This window comes from Pangasianodon hypophthalmus, chromosome 26 (assembly GCF_027358585.1).
Source record: "Pangasianodon hypophthalmus isolate fPanHyp1 chromosome 26, fPanHyp1.pri, whole genome shotgun sequence".
NCBI lineage: Eukaryota > Metazoa > Chordata > Actinopteri > Siluriformes > Pangasiidae > Pangasianodon > Pangasianodon hypophthalmus.
This window is the reverse complement of record NC_069735.1, coordinates 6,324,283-6,348,044: the sequence shown is the minus strand read 5'-3', so window position 1 is coordinate 6,348,044 and position 23,762 is coordinate 6,324,283. Positions and strand designations below refer to the sequence as shown.

The 23,762-nt window shown below is 40.3% G+C and overlaps 2 protein-coding genes across 5 annotated transcripts; one reads left to right on the top strand and one right to left on the bottom strand.

The window, feature by feature from the left end:
* Positions 1-186: 186 nt before the first annotated feature.
* dcun1d2b (DCN1, defective in cullin neddylation 1, domain containing 2b) lies at positions 187-10,152 on the bottom strand. Of its 4 annotated transcripts, none has more exons than XM_034300200.2 (7): positions 10,026-10,152; positions 6,226-6,442; positions 5,771-5,939; positions 5,561-5,691; positions 3,925-4,007; positions 3,545-3,641; positions 187-1,418 (listed from the first exon to the last, which is right to left on the bottom strand). In XM_034300200.2, exons 2-7 carry the CDS (start codon positions 6,398-6,400, stop codon positions 1,339-1,341), a joined length of 735 nt encoding a protein of 244 aa, XP_034156091.1. In that variant the 5' UTR covers positions 6,401-6,442; positions 10,026-10,152; the 3' UTR covers positions 187-1,338. The 4 variants fall into 4 exon arrangements, with proteins under 4 accessions (XP_034156091.1, XP_026787734.1, XP_026787732.1 ...); XM_026931933.3 differs by lacking the exon at positions 10,026-10,152 and adding an exon at positions 9,614-9,745; XM_026931931.3 differs by lacking the exon at positions 10,026-10,152 and adding an exon at positions 8,735-8,960.
* On the top strand, positions 10,099-22,650 carry tmco3 (transmembrane and coiled-coil domains 3). The gene is made up of 13 exons (XM_026931930.3): positions 10,099-10,238; positions 12,489-12,935; positions 13,942-14,121; positions 14,280-14,474; positions 15,987-16,115; positions 16,290-16,382; positions 17,991-18,177; positions 18,291-18,408; positions 19,626-19,821; positions 20,206-20,356; positions 20,677-20,756; positions 20,856-21,005; positions 21,685-22,650. Exons 2-13 carry the CDS (start codon positions 12,510-12,512, stop codon positions 21,796-21,798), a joined length of 2,019 nt encoding a protein of 672 aa, XP_026787731.2. The 5' UTR covers positions 10,099-10,238; positions 12,489-12,509; the 3' UTR covers positions 21,799-22,650.
* The last annotated feature ends 1,112 nt before the right edge of the window (positions 22,651-23,762 follow it).

The following is a 23,762-nucleotide window of genomic DNA, read 5'->3' as shown; positions in this document are numbered from 1 at the left end:
TTAGTGTGCGCACAAAGAAATGTAACATTATTAACTGAAAATCCACTCTCACTCTAGGTTAGTGTTTTTAAGTCTAAAGGAATCAATTTCTAAATTATCTACTTGATCACATTTTCTGCATTTTGATGTTACACAGTTTGATATGTGCATATTTTGAATAAAAGAATTTCAATGTTTTTTAAAAAAAAAAAAACTAAATCAAATAAATCTGAAAAGGAAACCAATAATTTAAAACAAACTTAAAACCCAATATTGCCTCTTAGATCTGGAAACTGCACAATGAAGACATCTGTTTTAAATGTGAAATTCATCCAAACACTTTCTTGCCACATTAATAAACTGTATGTAACAATATTTCTGTATGTTTTCCACAACACGTCTGTACATCACTGTTAGATACAGTATATTACAACTGTAGCAATATGACGTCTGCTGGTGTTCTGAGCATCGCTGCATGTTTTCTCACTTCAGGATCATGAATTTTTCACCTTTTCACATCTTTGCAAGTTCATCTGGACATCATCAGACTTAAATTAGAATTTTTAAGTTGTATAAACATGATTGTAACAATGCTCAATAAAACAGGACCTGTACTTGACACTGCTTAATGAAACGGATCCTGCGTTTTTCCCGCTTAAAACTTATCAACTGCAGATAACACATCCGTCATCCTCATCGTCCTGTATTCCACCCCCACTTGGGTTTCAGCCTTGGCACTTGAGATGCTACTGCAAGCTACGGCTTCAATGTGCAGACTGGTGGATGGTGGACGGTTAATGGGTCATGAAGTCTGTCACTATGCCGTATGATTTCATGCACGTTTTTTCAACCTGGGGCAAATTTCTGAACGTGTTTCCATCAGCTGCTGTTATGGGAATATTCTGAAGAAGGAGCGTGATGACAACATAATAAAAAAAATAGTGGGAGCCAAACACACACCTCCAGACTCCAAAAAAAAATCCATCCTCTTCCATCATTTCCATCTTTGTTACGATACTTCAGTTTCCAATAGGGTTCAAAAGCTGCGTAAAAACCGGTGAATGGAAACCCCGACTTAGTCACCTTAAAGGCGGGGCAACTGAAATCAGATGACGCCGCTTCCTCGCTCCTCCACGCCACTGTCGCCCCCTGGTGGTGATACGCATGATGCACTCTGACTCATTCCTGATGCGGTGTGTTCAGCTCTGCATTGTACTGCACTCATCTCATGTTTGGTAGCACAGACTCACATCTTTAAAGTCTCTTGCATTTTCTTTGTTTTCTATTTAAATAATTTTTATATAAAAAATGTCTAAATGGAGAGAGATGCCACTTCCCTCTTCAAGAGGAAGGTGGTGATTATACATTTTTGCGCTTGCCTGCTGTAATGATTGGCCGAGCAAACTCCACAAAGTCATCTATGAGGACGGGCCACGCCCCTGAAAAGAGAAACAACAGAATATAATTTCACATTAATGTATTGGTTTTAATGCTGTGTAAATAATACATCTCTTTCATACCTTTTCTTACAAACTGTATTGAACACTCCAACCTTTTTAAGGGAATAATTCAGAAAAAATGAAATTTACACAAGTTTACCACTTCCCTTAATGCAGTTGATCAGCAGAGACATGTTTGTTTTTTCAGTTATTTTTTTGTTTCAGTACTAGAACTAAGAAAAAACCTAAAACTCCCAGTTTAGTACGCTGCAAACTGTACACCTAAATCATCACAGACATCATGCTTTACAAGACACAGTTTGACTCTCAAACACATTTGATACATTTAATAAACGTATTTAATAAATAATGCTTATATATGTATACGCATGATGCCATTTATACTTTACTTTTAGTCTGGCTGGATGTTTATGAACTCTATATATCCATATATATCCAGCGCTATATCCATAACTGGAACTTTGTTCTTGGGTCAGGTAAGTGTAAGGGGTTTGTGTAAAAAGAAGGACAGTTCTACTGAACCTAATCCTGATTGTTGATTATGGTGGAGGAGCTACAATAGTTTTCCTTGTTAGGATACGTGGCATCAAAGACTTGTGGTTTGATCTTCCAGCAGGATAATGATCCAAAATATGCAGTCCCCTCTGAAAGTATTCTAACAGCAAGGCCAATTCTTTAGATTTTGCAATACATTGAAAAGATTTGGGTTTTAGATCAAAAGATGAATATAAGATGACATAAGAATTTCAGCATTTATTTCCTGATAGTTATATGTGGATGTGTTAAACAACTTAGAACATGGCTTAGAGTGGATCTTGGGGAATGGCCTCTATATTTCTACTCTCAAAGTCTTCTTCGAGCAGTGGATTGTGATACCTTCACCCCTGCCCTGTGGAGGTTGTTGGTGATGTCACTGACTGTTGTTTTGGGGTTTTTCTTCACAGCTCTCACAATGATTCTGCCATCAACTGCTGTTGTTTTCCTTGGCCAACCTGTTTGATGTCTGGTTGTTAGTACACCAGTGGTTTCTTTCTTTTTCATTCTAAATTGCTGTATTGGCTAAGCTCAATGTTTGTGCAGTGGCTCTGATCCCTTTCTGTTCTCACTGTTCTCAGGTTCAAAATGGCTTGCTTTTCTCCCACAGACAGCTCTCTGGTCTTCGTGTTGGATTATCCTTTTAACAACAAATGCAGTCTTCACAGGTGAAACCCAGGGCTCAAACCAAGAATAGACATTCAGAGCTATTAATAGTTTAAACAATCAATCTAACAGGACACACCTGGGCAACAAGAAACATCTGTCAGTCACATGTTCCAATATTTTTGATCACTTGAAAAATGGGTGGGTTCAACCAAAAGGTGCCATGTTCTAAGCTGTTTAAAACATCTAGATGTCAACATCAGGAAATGAAAGCAGAAATTCTGATCTATCATCTCAACTTCATCTTCTGATCTCAAACCCAAATGTCTTCAGTGTATAGCAAAAAACAAAAGAATTGGCCTTGCTGTTCCAATACTTTCGGAGGGGACTGTACGTCCGAATCCACACAAAATGGTTCAAGAACCACAGAATCAAGCTTTTGATATTCCAGTGACCTGAACCTAAACTCCATTGAAAAACTAAGGAGTGAGCTGAAGAGGAGAGTCTACAAGAAAGGTTCTACAGCCGTGGAGGATCTGAAGTGGTGTACTGAGGAGTGACCTCAGGGTCCTTGCTCTGTATTCTCCAATCTCATCAAACATTACAGAACAACACTTGGTGCTGTTATTTTGGCACAAACTACTAAATGTAGCAGTGTCAATAACTGACACATTTTTTGGGCTATTTTTTCATAGAGTAGGTTTGCTTCGCTTATATGTCTCTTAGATTTTCTTGAGTTAGAAACTGATATAAACTTGAGTTTAAGCGAATTAACCATAGACATTTTTTCATAACCATTTTTAAAAGTGAAAATTTGACTGTGTTAAAAGGGATAATAGTGGAAGTACCATTTTTGTCTGAACCATTTCTTGATAGATGTGCTTTACTTTTTTCTTGATAGATGTGCTTTACTTGAATTTGTTCTGTAAACAAGTCTTTCTATGTATGTAAATGGCCCAGCTCACCTTCCTCATCATAGTTCGACATATCGTCTGCAATCATGTTTCCAAAGTCTAAAAGAAGATTCCATGTGTCTTTTGGAATAGATCGCTTGTGATGCTCCTTCAAAGAATAGAAAAAAATATAATAATATTAATAGCTGTCATGTCAGCAAAGCTTAATAGCTTAGTTTAATATCTGTGCTCTTGTACACCTTTTTTGTATAGCTGTTTTCTTGAGTATGCAGTATTAAAGATAGTTTGTGTACAGCTTGTATTATCAGCTACATTCGTTTGAATATTATTAGTAATACTTGAGCAGAAATTTTTGTCACTTGCTATCAAAATGTTTAGAATCTGTTCTGTGTCTTTGACATTGATGTTTTTGAGAACTATTGTCTATTTACCAGCAGGAACGTGTTCCAGAGGTCCAGAAACTTGAAGCGGCCCGTCAGAACCAGGTTCCAATAGGCTACAGCCATCTCTAAGTCTGAGCAACAGTCAGGATAGGGAGACGAAAGTGAAGAACGAGAAAAAGATTAAGAGAGAAGTAACTGAGTTACAGACAGTGATCGATCAGACAATGGCCTACTGTGAAGTACTAATAAAGAGGTTGGGGTCACTGCAAATTGACAAGCTGCACCCTTATGTCTACGCCAGGAAAAAACCAGAATCCCAGTTCAGGGAACTCCCATCTCTGGAGAAACACCAAAACTGAGAGAGGCACTAAAGGCTTCTATAAAGGGCCATATGGTGTAGTGACAAATTCATGGCCTTTCAAAGTGACCTATTCTATTCAATTCAATTTTATTTGTATAGCGCTTTTAATAATGGACATTGTCACAAAGCAGCTTTATAGAAATATACAAATTGCAGATATAAATTTTAAATGTATACCTAATGAGCAAGCCAGAGACGATGGTGGCAAGAAAAACTCCCTGAGACGACATGAGGAAGAAACCTTGAGAGGAACCAGACTCAAAAGAGAACCCATCCTCATCTAGTGAGATTGTAAATCATTCCCCTTCTATAACTGTATACTATATAATCAAAATGTGCAACTGTATAACCAGGAACCAGGAGTTTAGGAGCATCAGAGTCATTTCTGAAGTCATTATAGTTTTAATTTGAGGTCTAACAGTACTGCTGAACTACTCAAACCTAGTTTAGTTACACTTCTAGCTAGGTACCAGACATACTGACCAAAGATTTAATTTTTTTTAATTTATTAAAAATGTATTTCTTAAAAAAAGAAAAAAAAAAAAAGGAACACAAGGCAGCGTCCCAAATGGCATACTACCATACTTCTTGTAAAACTTAATGCTGAGTAAAAGGTTAATCAGCCCATGAAGCTCCTCCGTTGTTACTACTGTTAGTGTTCAGTGTTAACCCGAGCGTTGCATGGGAAATGTCACCAGCCCACAACCTCCAGAGAAATGTCACGGGTTCTCGACCAGGATACAGAGAGGTCTGGATCTGGAGTAGTAATTGCACCTTGTCAGGCCACACTCTTTGGTAGAAAAGCATTATGAACCCTATATTTTATGTGTTCCTACGTTGGCAATGCTAATTTTATAATAGACAGGTATCGCAGATCTTTGTGAAATGAATGCACGGTCTGTGTAAAGTGACTGGGATGCAATTTAGCCTTTTATGTTCAACTTTATTATTATTATTTTTATTTATTTTTTTAATCATTTTCAACAGTGAATCTAAGAAAACATGCATTAACCATTCTTTGGCTGAATTTTGTTCTTAAATGAGAACGGGGTGAAAGTAACAGGGTTGAGTTTTTTTTTTTTTTAAGAATAGAATTAGAAAAATACCTGACTTATACCAAATATGGTTAACTAGCATTCTTCAGGATCTTAAAAACATTCTAATGATTTATTTACAATTAATTTTTTTAAATCAATAATTTAGAATGTTATAAACTAAAAATGTACATGACTCACTAGAAAGGATATTTCAGGCATGAGATATTAAATGTTGTGTGAAATCGCCTTGTAAATGTGATGAGGGTGTCCTTTGCGTGACACTTACCTAAGCCTTTCTGGCCTGGATTCTTGGCAAAATTGAAAGTAAACTGGTAGAAGTCCTTAAACTTTGCAGGGTCTTTGAGCTCCTGTTCTAACCTGGGCAAGATGGCCTTCAGTTTCTCAGGACTGTCACAGCTATGGAGACACAGAGGCAGATCTAGATCAACCTGTGAACATCACTGTGATGATGATAGCGATGTTTTAAAAGTCTTACCCCAGCTCTGACATGCCGTCCAGGAACTCCTTCCGGCTAAATTCACACTGCGTTGCTGCCCGAAACTTCCAGGCCACCACCAGAATGCTCATGCTGGCTGGATCCAGAGTGAGGTCATCGCAGAACTGCTGGATCCCATCAATGCCAATTTTATTCTCATCCTGAGGGTCTGTGGGAGAAGTTACAAAATGCCCATTATTCATTATGAACATTTATTCAGAGACATATACACTTCAGTGACATGGGAATAGGCTAAAACCTAGGAGGGTATAAGAGTTTATCCTGCAAATGGCTGGCAGTAACACACAGATTAATGGTGTTAAGGGAGTCCACACGTTTCCAAAGAAGCTACTCATTTTTGAGTTGGAGGTCCAAGCAGAATCTCTGAGCCTTCATTGGCTGTAATTCTGATGTGAAGAAAACAAACTGAGGACCAAGATGATCTAGTGATTTACCTTTGTATCGGTTATAAAGCTGCTCCAGCTTCTTGCGGTCCACTGTGGTTTTCATGGATTCTTTATAGTAGAGATCTGGGTTCTGGAAGTAGTTGTCTGTTGCCACTTCTAGTTTCCAGTCATTCTGTGTGAGACAGTAGACGGCTGTCCTCTCGCCGGCCTGGGTGAAGGACATGAACTGGCGAACCTTCTCTTTCTGTGATGACTTCAGCTTATGCTGTGGGGTAAACACACACACACACACACACAGAGGACTGATTAGTCACATTTCTACAGTGTAACAAACACCTGAGAGGTGGCATGAGTGAGGGATTCCCACTGATTCTAGATCTTCAATGGCTAAATGCTGACTGATTCTTTCACGTCACGCCGCATCACATCGGAAATATCGTAATTGCAAACGGAAACAAATTTTATAAAACAACAGAGATGTTGCTTTGGGGACCATTAGTGAGCCGCTGGACTGATCAGTGTTCTGGTTGAGTTTTCAAAATTCAGGAAATCCAGTACAAATTGGGATTCTTATATATAAGATGCTTCTCATGTCTTTACATGTATTTCCTTGTTTCACTTACATGCAGGAATTGAATGTAACGACATGCTTTCCTGACGTCCTCCGATTGGGACATGCTCGCTGAAATGTCAATTTAAAGTGACGTCAGTTAAGTGAGATTTTATTCTGCAGGCTTTTGTGTAGGAGAAATCTGTGTACGCTTGATCTGGAAGACTCATCTAGCCACAATTTTAAAGCAAATTTAAAGAATAATTATGCCTGTAAAAATGGCTGAGTGTACCAGATTTCTCAGCGCAGGACTGAGAAGTCAGAAATGCTTAGCTTATGTGACTTGCAATCTTGCAATAACTGTTAGGTTAAGTTCAACTTCTTGATAAAGCATAAAGGAATCTTCTGAATCAAAGTCATGGACATTTTAGTGTTTTCACATCCTCCAACGCTGGCTTGTTAATTAGCTGATGAATTCGAAGGATGTCCCCATTCTATTTTTGATAGAGATATAAAAGTGCTGAGTGTTATTCAATATCTGATACTACTCTGATATTGACATGCTCACACTGAACAAGATGATAGCATCCTTTCCAACAATTTAAGTCCTGTCACAGATCCTGTAAAACAGCGACGGCCCCAGAAAAACCATCAACTACTTAATACAGTAGTAACGAAACATAATTTCATCTTCTGAAGTGATAAACAGTGATGCATGAGGAGTGTGTGTGTGTGTGTGTGTGTGTGTGTGAACTCACTGAAGCACACATTGACAGGTACGCAATGATCTAGACACAACTAGAAGATGCTTCTTCTTCAATGCCCTTCCTTACAAGGCCAGGTATGTTTTGTATTGCAAGTGAGCACTAATGCAACATGATCACATGAAACCACGAACGCACCAATCTGATACTATCCAAGTGAACGGTGGACTGGAATCATTATCAGATCAGACTTTTCCAGGCTGACCCACGAACATGTGATTTTGAGTCAAGGACACAACCTGTGTTTGTTGCCAGAGTGCCTGTGATGTTTCACATAACCTGGCAGCAGAAGCACACAGAGAGTCAACTCTGTATCGGATCAGAGCTCTGGATGATCGGAATGAGAAAAGTGGTATAGGTGTACTTTTAAATACAAGATAAGAAGCACAGAAGAAAACAATATAAAATATGCACTATTAATCTGACAGGTGTGGGTCTCTGGAGGACTAGTGGTTAGGCCACGGCGCTCTGGACCCGCCCCGGCCCGGGTTCGATTCCGGGCCCGGGTTCGCACACGACAGTGCACTCCCAGTGCCGGTCCCAAGCCACGATAAAATTGAGGAGGGTTGCGTCCGGTGTACAAACTGCGCCAAATCAAATATGCAAACCAATGATCCGCTGTGGGGAGAGAATCTGACAGGTGTGTTCTTTTGATGACAATTAGATTTGAAAAGGTGTTGTTCATCATCATCATCATCATCATCATCACACTGACAGTACACCTGTGTCCAAAAAGACAGGATCAACCAATAAACACACATTAGTGTGGTGATGATCGAGGTGTCTGAATGCTCAGGAGAAATGGATCAGATCAGCAGGACAGAAGCAGCCTGACAGAGGGATCAGGAGAAATTGTCCCGGTTCTGTCCACTGACCCGCCCAGCTTCACTATCATACACTCACACTCACTCACACACACACACACACACACACGACTAACTCTGCATAGGCGTCACACTCAGAAAGGAGGAAAGAGTGCATGCTGTCAGAGCTCACAATACCAACAAACTGACCTTCTGATTCTCATCCATCACCACACACACACACACACACACACACTTGGCCAATACGACACGGTCGGAGGACAACTCCCTTAAAATACAAAACCCTCCTCTCACCCAGGCGTGTGAAATAATATCCCTACATCTCTCTCCCTCTCCCTCCCTCCTTCTCTCTCTCTCTCTCTGTCCCTGTCTGGACACAAAGTTTGTCTTTACCGGTATTTTTTTCCCATCTTACCTACCATTTTTATCTCCCCGCTGTTTGACCAACTTGATAGGCAACAGCCCGCAGTGCGCATGCGCGGGACTCTGCCGGGCCTGCGCTAGAGCGCGTAGCGATGACGTCACTAGTGGGCTTTTAATGAGTTGTGTTTTTATTTAATTTATTTATTTATTTAATTTATTTTATTGTAGTCGCAAGTATGTTGTCGATTAAAATCTTCCCAAATTCATAACTTCGTGGTTAATAATATTTTACGACTAATCTTTAAATAAATATTTAAAAAAAGCATTTTATTTATTTTTTTAACAAAGGTTTAAGAATCAGGGCTAAATTAAATACAGCTCGTTTAGATTCATCTTCAAATATATATATATATATATATATATATATATATATATATATATATATATAAGTAAATATATGTATTATACTAAACTAACATTAATTACTAACTAAATAATAACTGACGCTGTGCGGTAAACCAACCCGGCCTTGGGGGGGGGGGGGGGACTACATTACCCACAATGCACCTCTGTCCCTCATCCGTTTGGATTTGTTTCGGAAGTAAAAACATTTCTGTATAGTAACCAGCTAACTAAATTATGTATCACACACACACACGCATGCGCATTTTCAACAGGTGATGTCACTCGATAAATTCAGTCCAGACTTTGTGAAAAGTTGGAGTAAAGCTAACTTCTGCTGCGCTTCTTGAGGAAAGCATTAGCATGAGTTAGCATGATTTAAACTCGCACTTAATTCACAAACAAACTCTGTGGCGCGTCTTCGCTTAGCGGAAGTTCTCCTGATATTAAAGCTAAAGGCTCTCTGACTTTATGTATTTAGTAAATGTTACCCAGCACGGGTTTGTCATTGGGAAGCGGAGACTCTAACCTACCTGTAGGAATGAACAACAGTGACGTGTAGCGACAGCAGGTTCAGCTGCTCCTGTGCTGCCTTCACGCGCTCCCACGGTTTCATATCAATAACAAACATTAACATCATGTACACCGAGTATCCGAGTTATTAGTAACTTTTACCAAGTGTATAAAAGAATAGATTCAGTTGTAGGTTGCGTTTAATCTTTTTTTTTTTTAAATACGACATGCTTTTTGTAATCACGTTATAAACCAGTTACAACTTTTGGTTGCATTGTGGACCTTTTTTTTTTTTTTTTTTTTTTTTTTTTTACAAAATGAATAAATGTTGAAATAAGTGCTGAAATAGATAGTCATAAATAAACAGCTGATTATGTGACGTTAGTGGTGCAGTGTTTTTGAACCCCAGAAGAATTTGTAATTACAGCTTACCAACTCGGAAACAGTAAAAAATCCGAGGAGCACGTGAAGGTATCACGACTGCCGCAAACCGGTCTGTGGGTGTCACGGCGCCGGCGCTCAGGTTCAGCTCCAGAGGAGTTTAGTATGTGGCGGCTGGAGAGGGGCGGAATCACAAGAGCCCGATTGTTTCCTTCATTAACTGAGGAGCACAGGGCTACAGAGACGACCTAAACATTCTCCAAGGTATGTTCCTTTCCTTATCTACTTCCGTCGCTGATCTTTTATCTCGGGTTTGAGAGCTGATGTCAGTCATATGACAGCTGATGCTGTGTCCATGATCTGATCACCCGTGATTGCGATCAGGAAATCAGATGTTGGAAATGGACAGTTTAGACAAGACACATGGTTATGACCGTGTGTGTACAAGCTTGGAGCAAGATATCCTTCCAGTTAAGCAGTACATACATCTCAGATGTATGAGCTTCCCATGAGTCACATGTATGTTTACCATGAATGTACTAAAGTATGAGTATATTTTGTGGGGGGGGGCGGGGTCACAGTGGACTAGTGGCTAGCACGCTTGCCCTGCACCTCCATGGCTCAGGGTTCGAATCCAGCCTCTGCCCTGCGTGCATGGAGTTTGTATGTTCTCCCTGTGCATCAGGGGTTTCCTCTGGGTACTCCGGTTTCCTCCCCTAGGCCAAAGATACGCATTGTAGGCATTGATTGGCATTTTCTAATTGTCTGCAGTGTGTGTGAGAGAGATTGCGTCCTGTCTAGGGTGTCCCCTGCCCTGTGCCCCAAGCCTAGGCTCCAGGCTCCCCGTGACCCTGTGTAAGATTAGCAGTACAGAGGGTGGATTTGCATTTTGGTTGTGACTCTGTGTGTGTTTGCATATTTTTTTTTTTTTGCCCATAACAGAACATCACTATAATCTCGTTTTATAAGCTCCACTACATCTACCATATAGACTGACTTCCATTAAATTCAAGTCAGCTCTAATGTGCCTGTATTACATTTCACACTAGAAATGGTCACAAAGCAGCTTCTGGATGTAGATGTTGATCACTAATGAGCAACAGAATAGGAGGAAGAACCCTGGAGAGGAACCAGACTCAAAAGTGTTGACACTGGATAGAGGGATTATAAATCATTACACTTCTACTGTATTGTATTGTATGCACAAATTGTACTGTGTGTTGAAGAACTGTTCAGTACGAGCGTTGTTAGCTTTATGATTACAGCAGCAGTTCTATACAGTATCCAGGTGAAATTATCTACTAAAGAAAAGGTGAGACTTGAGCAGGAAGTGAAAGTGGTTAGGTCACATTAGTCACTGTATTCTTGCTCTACCTTATTTGTTCACCTTGTTTGTTTGGTGACTATAGCGCAACTTTTCCATGCACAGTATGTGTTAATCATCCATTAGCCCTTCGCTGGAGTCGGTTTTTGAGCACAGGACTGTTGTTGGCTGGAGAGTGTAGCTTGATGAACTGTATCTCGACCCAGCAGTGACACTGAGGTGTTTAAAAATTCCAGCAAGATCGAAGAAACCAATGCACCTCTATGCTGAGTATCTGCACTGTGGTGGTCCCTTTCCATTGACGGATGTGATCGAGAGCGGACGACAAATTGTGCATAGCAACAAACATACTTACGCCAGTGAAAGTGCACCGACACAGTCACCTATACAGTAGAATTTCATAATAAAATCACCACTGAGTGTATATCTTACTTATCAGGTTAACGCCCCACCAGAGTGGAATTAACAGTGTGTGACAGGTGTAATGTTTAAATACAGAATCCCACAACTTCTTATCACACAACAGGGTTTTTATTTATTTCTATATTTCTTGTTTGAACAGCTCAGCACCGTGCCACACCTATGTGAGCTCAGTTTAGACACCTCTGACGTTGCAGGATGTTAGCATAACCTAAATTTTTTTCATTGCTGTAAATATTTTCTTTCTTTCTTTTGATGGATTAGATGAAGCGGCCCAGTGAGAAATCAGGGCAGATAAATAAAGCATGTCATTCTCACCCAAATTCTTTTCTGTAAATGTACGGTAGTTCCTAGGTATTGTTGAGGTGACTTGCTGATGTGGTTTAGGACACTGTCTAACTTACTGTAATCTATAAACATAGAGAAATGCTGTAATATAATGGGTAGCCATCTTTCCTCTGTGCACTTGGTATCATTCTGCGCTTTTGTCTGATACGTCTCATGGCAAAGTTAGGAGGATATCAGTATAGTCTGATGAACTATCCCTGCTATTTAACTATATATATGTATGTGTATACATATATACAGCAAAGATTTTGATTTTGTTTCCAGTTCTACATTTGCTTCAAAGCTTGAGTACAAAACACCAAACGTCTTCACTGATCGAGTAATAAAATATTGGACTTTTTGCCTAGCAGTGTTTTAACTCCCCACCGTGGAGGGTGTGACACAGTTCCTGCAGGTTTTTCTATTTTCTCTTTCACCTCTAGCTGACGTGACCAGCCAGCTGAATGCAGACCCTGTATGTGCTGCTGTGTCTGGGCCTGGTGGGGGCGCTGCAACCGGCTGAGCACCTGGCCCGGAGTGCCATTCAGCTCCATCGTGGCAGGGGGGTGGCATCTGCCAGTGGGCACCGCTGGGTGGCCGAGAACTGCCGCCGCCTCTCGAGCCTTCTGCGGCAGAAGAACGCTGCCGTGAGGAAGCTGGAGGCAGCAGCTGCAGCGGCGGAGCGTGACCAGACGCTCTCGGATGCTGAGCGCCTCTTCCAGGTGCACACACTCGAGGTGTTCCAGAAGGAGCTGAATGAGAGTGAGCGTTCCCTGTTTCAGGCTGTGCTGGGTCTTCAGCGTGTGCTGAAAGGTGACTTTGGTGATGTGGCGAACATGAAGGAAAGCAGCCGCCAGAGGCTTGAGGCGCTCAGGGAGGCGGCCATTAAGGTGAGGCAAACTCAAATTCTGGATTGAAGACCTGAGAACTTGAAAGATAAAGCTTTCAGTTCCTCGATGCATATGTAATTCTTTCCCGTCCCTGTTTGACTTTGTATTAAAGCTGCGATTTGTAAAGTAAAAATGTGTTTAAATCTCTAATAATTGGATTGTTTCAAAGATACCTGTCACTATGTCACTGTGATTCACAATGCTAATGTAAATGGATCGTGCAGTTTCTTTATTTCAGGTGTCTTTTTATATTTTTCTGGCCCTGAAATTAGCTCTACCTCCAGCCAGAGCAAAACTGTTTCTCTTCCCTTTTTTCCCTTAAAAGGCAGCTCACAAATCAGAGTAGGTTTAATAGAGGAGGAAGGGTTTGCTGAGGTGAAGGAGACAGGAAAACGTTTGCTTTCATTTGCAATTTGCATCAGAAGCAGAAGAAGGCACTTTACTCTATTGTTAATTAAAACTTATGAATATGAAGTTGAGGCCCTATAATGTAAGCAGGAAGTGATTGTAATTGGCAGGACTGATATAGTGCTGTTTCCATGGCAGCACCAAAATGCCGGGGTGTTTTCCTGAGGTGCTGGAGCTATTTTTGCATAGAGAAGATCTATTCTAATCAGGGAAGGATGGCACACAATGTGTCTCGAGACCTACTGATTGCACACTGCTGTCTTTGTTTGTCAGATGCAAGTGAAGTGTGTGTAGGACAGTGTGTTATTCAGTGAGAAAATGAGGGGAAAAAAACAAGAAAATTGTTTGTTTTAGTTAAGTGTTAAATGATTTGGCTTTACCTGAACCACCAGCTTTAAATATAATATTCTAGGAGACTTCAATTCGATTTTACTTGTATAGCGGTGTTATCAATAGGCAGAGTCACAAACCAGCTTTACAGAAATATCTATGTAGATCTAGATTCCTGATGAGCAAGCAATGAAATGTGACGAAACCTTAAAAGGAACCAGACTCAAACGAGAACCCGTCCTGACGTGATAAAGGTCTTTCCTGCCAGGAGGAGCAGGAGTATGTGGAGCTGGTCGCAGCCGAGAAGCACCAGCAGGAGGCGCTGAAGGTGGCGCAGGAGCGGAACAAGACCCTCTCCATGCTGGACGAGATTCTTGAGGATGTTCGGAGGGCTGCTGACCGCCTGGAAGAGGAGATCGAGGATCATGTCTTTGACAACAACAAGCAGGTCAGTCATCAGACTCTCTTCCGTTTTCTTGTTCTTGTGAAAGACATTTTTCTTTGTTGGTTATTACAACTTCTCTCTCATTTTGAAAGTCACCCCATTATTTTCCTTGCTTTGTCCTTCTCCTTCCCTTTCTTCCTCATTGTCCATCTTTCAATCAGATGAAGGGGGTCAATGTCGAGGCAGTCCTGAGGGTGGAGGAAGATGAAGAGGACAACAAGAGGAAGAATGTTTCGTGGCAAGTAGCAGAAGGTGACCTGGGACTGAGTATGCTCATTGATTCACAGAACAACCAGTATGTACTGACCAAACCCCGGGACTCTACCATTCCTCGTGCTGACCACCACTTCATCAAGGTTAGTGTCTGAACTCACCGCTCATGCCAACTCAGCTCTTCATTCTAAGAGCGCCTGGCCTGTCATTATTACCTCGTTGTTTTCCAATTCCCACCCACTGGTTATCTATCACCTGGCACCAAATGGAGAGGTTGAGGGCTAGGATCTGCTTTCTCTGAGACACATCTTTTCAAACTGCTGCTCATTCTACATCACAGGGCAACTGAACACTCGGAGGAAAGTGCTATCCGCCTTGTTCCGCATACATGAGCTCACAGACACCCACGATTGGCAAACGTCTATCTGATTGACAGGGAAGAGAGAAAGGTCAGTTGTGCTCTCTCGGACTCCTAATTAAGGATGGCCAGGATCATCACCAGGATTTGAACTTGCCACCCCTCAGTGACAGGACACACACTTTTCTTTGTGTTGGAACCCTCAGAAGAACTTGGCACGTCATTCTCTGAGATTTAAGAATGCTCGTGAAGTAGGATCTCACTGCTTACGTGTAAACTCTCTATTCCTTTCCACAAAGGACTAAAAAAAACTAAATCTTTAGATAAAGTCATGCATAGCTATTCTCTGTATTTTTCTGCACTGCCATTTATTGTTTATGCAGCTGTCTATGTTCAAAATTCTTCTTTTTTACTTACTGACCAGACAACTCTAGCACTTAGTGACCTTAGTATTATAGGGCTATCTCTGGGTGAGGAGCTGTTTCGAGATAAGGAGATTCAAATTGTAACATTCCATCTAATGAAACTACTTTAATCTACATGTACAGAACAACAAGGCCTACACTTTATGGTTACTTTAAATCTCCATTAGAAAATTATTATTTTAGGATATTGATTGGCTTGTGTTGCATATTCGTCCTGGATGATTGGTTAATCTGTGAATTTGTAGACTGCATGTTTTATTTTTTAACTTAACCACACCACTGTTGAATTCCTGAATATAATTGTCAGAAGGTGTTGATTAATTTTCTATAGCAGCAGCTCTTACAGTAGTACTGACTGTAATTCAAATCACAGGATTATATTAAATATAAGATATGTAAATATCAGGAAATGAAAGCTGAAATTCTGATCTATCGTCTTATATTCGTCTTTTGAGCTCAAACCCAAATGTCTTCAGTGTATAGCAAAAACAAAGGAATTTGGCCTTGCCGTTCCAATACTTTCGGAAGGGAACCGTAAGTGATAACCTTGCTTTGCATAGGGATGCATGATGCCAACCCGTTCTTGATTAGTTTCCTATAACTGCATGGCCCAAATTGTTTTATTTCTTATATATTACACCAAAAAACAAAAAACCTCACCGGGGAATAAAGTATCTCCTATTTTTGAACCTTGTATGAACCAGTGATAGTTTCTAATTTTTTATTTATATTATGAACAGACTCAGTGCATTGTATCATAGTGCTCTGGATGGATTTAGAAGATTGATAGCTATAGGGCTTTTTTAGATTTTTGGATCGTTGCAGCACGCTCAGTCCTCAGACAGAGGTACACACTTTGTTTCCTCCCACAGGACCTGGTGTCAGTGGTGATGCTCTCTCTGCCCTGCGGCTGGCTGTGCACACTGGTTGGACTGCCTCCTATGTTTGGCTACATAGTTTGTGGGATTCTGCTAGGTCCTTCAGGGCTTAACAGCATTAAGGTACGTTACATGCGGTAGTTGTAGTTGTAGTTATTAAACCTGTTTGTACTCATTCTTATGTAATTTGTCATGTTTGGAAAGGGTGTTCCTTTAAAGTGTCTAAACCTATACTGTACTGTTTGTATAGTATATGCGTTCATTCTCAGTGTTCTCTCTCTGTTTCTCTGTCTCTAGTCCATGGTTCAAGTAGAGACGCTGGGGGAGTTGGGTGTGTTCTTCTCACTCTTTGTGGTTGGCCTTGAGTTCTCTCCTGAGCGACTGCACAAGGTAAAAATAAAAATCCATGTTTTATTTCCTTATGTGTAACACACAAGCTCAGCAGACAAACGTTACTCACCTCCACCAATAGCAGCGCTTGGCCCAACTGGACGAATATACTGAATATAAAACCGGTGTAATGAACACAGTTGATGCCGTAAAACCTTGACGTGAGATTCCCACAGGATCAAGTGTAAAACTGGAAATATGTGGAAGCAAAAAAGAGACATAAAGATTTGAATATTAAATTATTAAACACCATTGAATTCATAGCGTTTATTCATCTGTTTATAGAAATATATATCGCTTCAAAATCCACACATCTGTATTTATTTGATTTGAGTTAACCTTGAAATTCAGAGAGGTTTTATTTCAGTGTTTGGAGATTCAGATATTTGAATTTAAATTTTCAAAAACAAAACAAAAGAAAACCCCAAGAATCTATATTCAAATTCACTTTGCAAAATTCACTTCGGAAAAAATACAAGTTAAGCATCTGGGCTACCCAAGGATAGGCAAAAGCTGTCAAGCCTAGAATGAGAGACTGTGTGCTGATTGGCTCATATCAAATCATTACATTCCAAGCTTGATGCTTTTTGCCTATCCTTGGGTAGCTTGGATGCTCCAGACTTGAACCATACTAAAACTTTGTGGTATAAATTAAAGAATGTAGTCCACAAACTGCACAAACATGAGAATATAAAGGAATTTAAAATATTCAGCATGGAGTAATGGATCTAAGTGTTTCCAGCTCACTCAGTGCTGGTATTCTCTTCTGGGCAGTGACAAAAAAATTGCTAGGGGGCTGATAATGTTGAAACTAGTGTGAATGCAGGGTTTTTTTTTTTTAAATAAATTTTGTCTAGATAGAATATGTCCCTGTATATTTGAGTTCAAAATATCATTATTGCATGTGTTAGTCTTTTTATACAGTATATTAATGTCTATATGGAACCAATATCTCTAGAGGGCACTGTATATGCTCTTTTATTATGCACAAGCTTAGATTATGCAGATCTCACTAGTCTGCATTCTTCTCTTAACTTGTTTTCTTTCGGCTGTTTCCTCAAGTTAAAAGACACTATGCTGATATTCATGCCCTTTGAAATTTTGCGTATTTAGTTTTGACATTCTTTCATTCTGTCTCACGCTTTCACTTTGTCCTGATAACAGAATGGTTATCTCAATAATGACAGATGCACAGACAAACCTGAAGACTGAAGGGTGGAAACAGAAATAACACATTTCATATGCGTCCATTATGTGACCTATTTGGGAGTGAAACAAGATATTTGGACGTGAAATGATGTAAGGCCTGACATGGGTTTTATCAATCAGGATTTAATTGAATTGTTAAAAATGCATAATAAAAATTATTTTTAAAAATGACTATGAGGTGAGTATTGTTTTTCCCACTTGTGCATGGTGATTTCACAAATCAGTAGATATTCAGATGTGGGTAGAAGTACTTGAATTTTGATAGGAGAAAAACAAGAAAGAAAAAAAGAAGCTTTTCTTAAAGTGATTGAAACAGACGGGTTGTGTACACTGTGACACAGAAATGAACTGGAGACAACCAAATGATAAAACCAACCAATAGTTTGGTGTCTTTTGCAGGTGTGGAAGATCTCCGTTCAGGGCTCCAGCTACCTCAGCCTCCTGATGGTGGGGGCGGGGCTTCTTTGGGGAAAGGTGTTTAGGCTCCACCCTATTCAGACGGTGTTCATTTCCAGCTGTCTGTCTCTGTCCAGCACTCCTCTCGTGTCGCGCTTCCTTTCTGGCGGGTCCAGAGGGGATAAGGAAGGTACAGGACTGTGTGTGAGAAATGGAGAGAGAAATAAGAAAGGTTCTTGTGTCTTTTTGTGTTTAAAAGGCTTTTGTGAATGTGTGTGTGTGTGTGTGTGTGTGTGTGTGTAGGTGATCTGGACTATAGCAGTGTTTTACTGGGTATGCTGGTGATGCAGGATGTTCAGTTGAGCCTTTTCATCGCGATCATGCCAACTCTTATCCAGGCAGGAAGTGGTGGGATGGACAGGTAAAGTAACATCCATCGTGCATGCAAGTGTGTTTTTTTTTCATCTGTTGCTTCAACATGGTGTCTGTACAGTACTCAAATCAGCGCAGTCCACACCTTGGTCCTACACACTGAGAGAGAGAGAGAGAGAGAGAGAGAAAACATCATGTTAAGTAACTGTTCACAAATAAGACTCAGGTGTGCCGTGTTAATTCCCCCACACTCCCGCCACAGACTCCTACTAAACCACACCCCACCTGCCACTAGTGCCTATAACATCCAGTACTTTGAAAGTCAAGCTAAGTGTGATTTCCTCACACAGTAAATATTGCACGTTGATCAGTTTATTGGATATCTGTGTGCCATAACAAAACGCACGTAAGCCTATTCCATTCAGATTAACAGATTCTGTCTGTCAAAATGTCTGATGCCTCTGTGCCACAGTCGGAATCAATCTTTAAATGTTACCTTCCCTCTTTTCACTTTTGGGAGTAACCAGATTTTAAAATGCTATAAAGTTACTTGTAATTGAGATACATACAAAAGGGAAACACTTTTTGTTCAAGAAGGTCTGTAGATTTTCAGAATAATATATAGTAAAACATGTAAAAAAAATTGACATCTTGAAGGGTTTTCCCACACACACACACACACACACACACACACACACGTGTGTGTATATAAAATATATATATATATATATTTACTATATACTAGTAGTAGGCTTGGATTTGGGAATAGCAGATTGAGAAGCTCCGTACTCATCAGTGTGAAGCCACATTAGGCTATTTTGTTAAAACCGTATTACTTTTTGAACAGTTGAGTTGGTTCCCAGTAGTTGTGGGCTGCAGCAGCTGTTATGGTTGGTCATGTGGGCTGTGAGATGTGGGTTGCGAACGTCGGCTCTAGCAGTTAATTCCACTGTTTCATTCAGGAACATGAACATCTCAGCCTGCTCTGAGTGAAACCAAGAGTTCAGAAGGTATAGAATAAGTATTTCTGCAGCAAACACCTATTCTGGTGGCATGGACAAAGCACGGCAATGATATATATTATATTACTCCTTCTGTGTTTGTAATCCTTGCCAATCTCTGTGGTCATTTAGAAAAGGAGTAGTATTTTAAAGCCTAATTTCTCTCTCTCTTTTTTTTTTTTTAATTTAATACCTTTTTAAATTTGGAAGATCTGGCTCATGGCTCTACGGCAGTGTCTGATTGGTTGCTCCTGCTCTGTTGCAGTGCTCTGATCGGAGGATTGCGTGTCCTGGTGCTGTTGGCTCAGGTACTCGTCTCCTTCGCCGTCGTGCTACTGATCTGCTGGCTCCTCAGATCTCATCTGATTGGTCCGTTCTACAGAAAGCTCCACACTGAGAGTAAAGGGAACAAAGAGATCCTTGTGCTGGGAACTGCAGCCTTTGTATTCCTAATGCTCACAGTGAGTGTTTTTCATTAGTCTGAGAAATGGTTGTGACTGCACTGATGTTATATGCTGTAAAGAAAACTTTGATATGACCAAATGGAATAGACATAGACATGCATAGATTAAGATAGAGTAGGAAATATATGTAGGCAAAGGTTGGGGCTGTGGCTCATGCTATTGTTCTGACATCCTGATATTTAACTTAACATATAGTGTTTATGTGGCTGGGTGCAAACTTAAACCAACACTGTCCTAATCCTGAATCCAGTGAGGCTCACTGATGATTCTGTTTGCCAACAGCCATGTTCTGGTCATATTTATATCATCGTTATGTCATAGTTATGTACTTTACCTTATGTAGCTTGCGCTATAGAAACATAACAGATCAACACTTTTTAGGTAACAGATTTTCTGGACGTTTCCATGGAGCTAGGCTGTTTCCTCGCAGGAGCACTGCTCTCCTCACAGGGTCACATGGTTACCAGTGAGGTCATGAGCTGTACTGAGCCAATCAGAGACTTCCTGGCAATTATCTTCTTTGCATCTATTGGTGAGTGGGTTGATATTTCACCTCCTACTTGTTGGTCGATTCTTTCAGTACTTTTTATTTATTTATAGTTACATTTAACGTTGCTGAATGTCTTTAACGTTGTTGAATGTCTTCAAAAGAAATTCATTCCCGTTAACAATTGTTATTTGCCTATGTACAGTCATTTCCTCACTTTATCTGGAAGTTAGCAAGACAAAAGCATATTACTGAGAATCCATCAAACGCAACAGCTTCCATTCTGTAGACTTTCCAGCAGGGGAAAAAAAATTAAAGAAACAGCTTTAGATCTCAAGAGAATTTTCTTGTATTGTTTCTTACAGGGCTGCATGTGTTCCCGACGTTTGTTCTATACGAGTTAACCATCCTACTGGTTTTGACCCTGTCAGTGGTGATCATGAAGGTAATGACTAACACATTTCTGCAATGCTCCTGAGGGCTCACCTTCCGAGATGTGACTGAAAGACTTTTTTCTTCTCTCATTCCACATTTTCCTGCTAAGTTCGTCATGGCAGTGCTGGTGCTGACGGCAATCCTTCCCCTGGGATACCGACACATCCGCTGGATTGTATCAGCTGGCCTGGCGCAAGTCAGTGAGTTCTCCTTTGTCCTGGGCAGCCGAGCTCGCCGGGCTGGCATCATCTCAAGAGAGGTGAACCACCAGAAATACCATTTTACTGCTATATTAATGTAACTTTAATTCATGACAGGTTTGTAATAATCAATAGATATCTTGTCCCAGGTTATATAAAACCCAACATTGTCCAACAAAAATGGACAATTTTCCCCCATTTTCTCCCCAATTTGGTCACCTGCCAGTTCCCACAATCCACCCAGCTCTCCTCTATCATTTAATGGTTTCTAACCAGGGAGGGTTTAGGCTAACATGTACTTCCTCTGGGACACATGAAACCCGTCAACTGCATCTTTTCGAACTGCTGTGCTTCATGCTGTGTCACAGGACAGCGTAAGACACCCGGAATTAAGTGCTGTCCGTCCTCTTCCACATATGTGAGCTCACAGATGCCCGTGATTGGCTAGTGTCACTGTGATTGACAGGGAAGAGAGACCTGACCACGGATGGCTGTAGCATCATCGGATTTCAAACTCACAGTCTCAATAGGGCAAAGGTTTTCTTTTTCTTTCTGTTGCGCCATTTGGGAGTCAGAAAAAAACTTTTGCAGTTTGGCTTTGCTAGAGAAGGCGATGTTGATGGGCTTTAGTGATCATAAATCGTTGGTGTCGTTCTAACACATTTAATTCCATGCTTACTAATTTTATAGTGATTTCTGAACCGTGCTTAAAACCGTCTTTTCATTCTTCTTCTTCAGGTGTATCTTCTCGTACTGAGTGTCACTACATTAAGTCTGCTGTTAGCACCTGTGCTATGGAGAGCTGCGACTCTCAAATGCATCCCCCGGGTTGAGAAGAAACCATCCACCTGACCCAGACTCAGCATGAGGAGACTCGCTGTTTTCTCACGTGGAGGATTGTGGTACTAGAAGGGTTGTAAGCCAAGGCACCTTTTGGCTTTGACACAAAATTGCATCATTTTTGTGTTCCAAGCCCCTCTGGGACAAAGGGACTGCCACGTCTCACTTTCTAATGATAACCAGTTCTAAGCATATTTTAAAGCCTCGTTCATGGAGCATACTTAGACAATAATACAAAAGATTGCACAATAGGGTGAGATGAGACTTGAATTTTTATAGATGTGACTAAGAGTTTATTGTGTTTTAAGCTCTTTATTGCATAAACTATATTTAAACTGTATTTATTCCTGTAGATTTGCAAACTGAAAGCTGTTCTGCTCGTATAAGGAAGTGCCTAACTGTGCCTTGACGTCAGCTGATGTCAACAGATGTACCAAATAAACTTCAGTGGCGAAGTACATACCAGTTTGTCTAGTTGCACCAGCCTTCGAAATCTCAATAGATTTTTGCATGTGTACACGTTTGCACATTCTTATTGACTGTTATAAAGGTCAGCAGCTTTCTGGGCAGAAGTCAAATTAGAGCAGAAGTGTCATGAAATCAGCAAACACATTCCAGCACTGTCATGTGTATTATTCTGAAAGTGGCCACTGTCACAAGTGGCCATGTGTACTTTTCATGAATGTCCAATAAATTATTTTTGAAAGTCTGTAGGTAATGTGAATGCCAGGGTTTTCAGACGAAGGAGTTGGCCATGTTGTCTTTATTAAACTATGCGCTGTAAGTAGGAGAAATTACAGTTTACAGATGTAAAGGGTTCATGAATATATGAGATCAGGTCATATTAAAAGAAATTATGACTTATGACTTGCTGCACTCTGGTTTCTTGCTACTAAATGTATATGAGCTCATATCTATTATTACCTACAGTTTGTCTATATCTACATCGATATATTATCTATAATATCAGGGCTGGGCTGGAGTTCGGACTGCACCACACTGCTGTAACTCTGTGGGTTCCCTGACACCGTCAGTTCGATTCCGTTGTATTCTGTGTTAAAACTGAAAAAAGTACTGTCTAAAGCTTTTACTATGCTGTGATAAAAGCTTGCAGTGTATTTACTGTGGACAGTAGTATCATTTTTCAATTATTAGTATTAAAACATCTTCCATTTCAAGAAGCGAACATTCTTCTGAAATTACTTTATTTTCATAAATATTAAATCGGTTGTTTAAATGCACATATGAACAACTTATGAAAGAATCGATAAATGAGGCCCAATGTTGGGAAAGTTGTCTCCAAATTAAGACCTCATACTTCACAATTCTAAGAAAGCTTCTCATAATTATGGCATAATTTTGATGTAATGACATCATAGATTCATAATAATGAGGTTTCTCAATATTGTTTTTTTGTATTACATATGCTCACTGGTGTTTATTGATGATGTGACTGCTGCAGAAGTAGCAAGATGAATTCTGAGGTGTATAGGGCTATACTCTCTGCTCACATTCAGCCAAATGCTACAAAACTAATAGGACGCCGCTTCACAGTGCAGGTGGATAATGACCCTAAACATACTGCGCAAGCAACTCAAGACTTTTTTGAAGGCAAAGAAATGGAATATTCTTCAATGGCCAAGTCAGTCGCCTGATCTCAACCCAATAGAGCATGCTTTTCACTTACTGAAGACAAGACTGAAGGCAGAAAGACCTACAAACAAGCAGCAACTGAAGGCGGCTGCAGTGAAGGCCTGGCAAAGCATCTCCAGGGAGGAAACTCAGTGGAAACTTGATGTCCATGGGCTTCAGACTTCATGGGCTTCAGACTTTCATCCAAGTATTAAAATTATGGTTATATTTCCAATTATGTCATTTTGTCCAAATACCTCTGAGCCCCTGAAAATGGAGGTACTTTGTTGAAAATGGCTGTAATTCCTAAATGGTAAATGCCATATTTTTGTGGAACCTCTTCA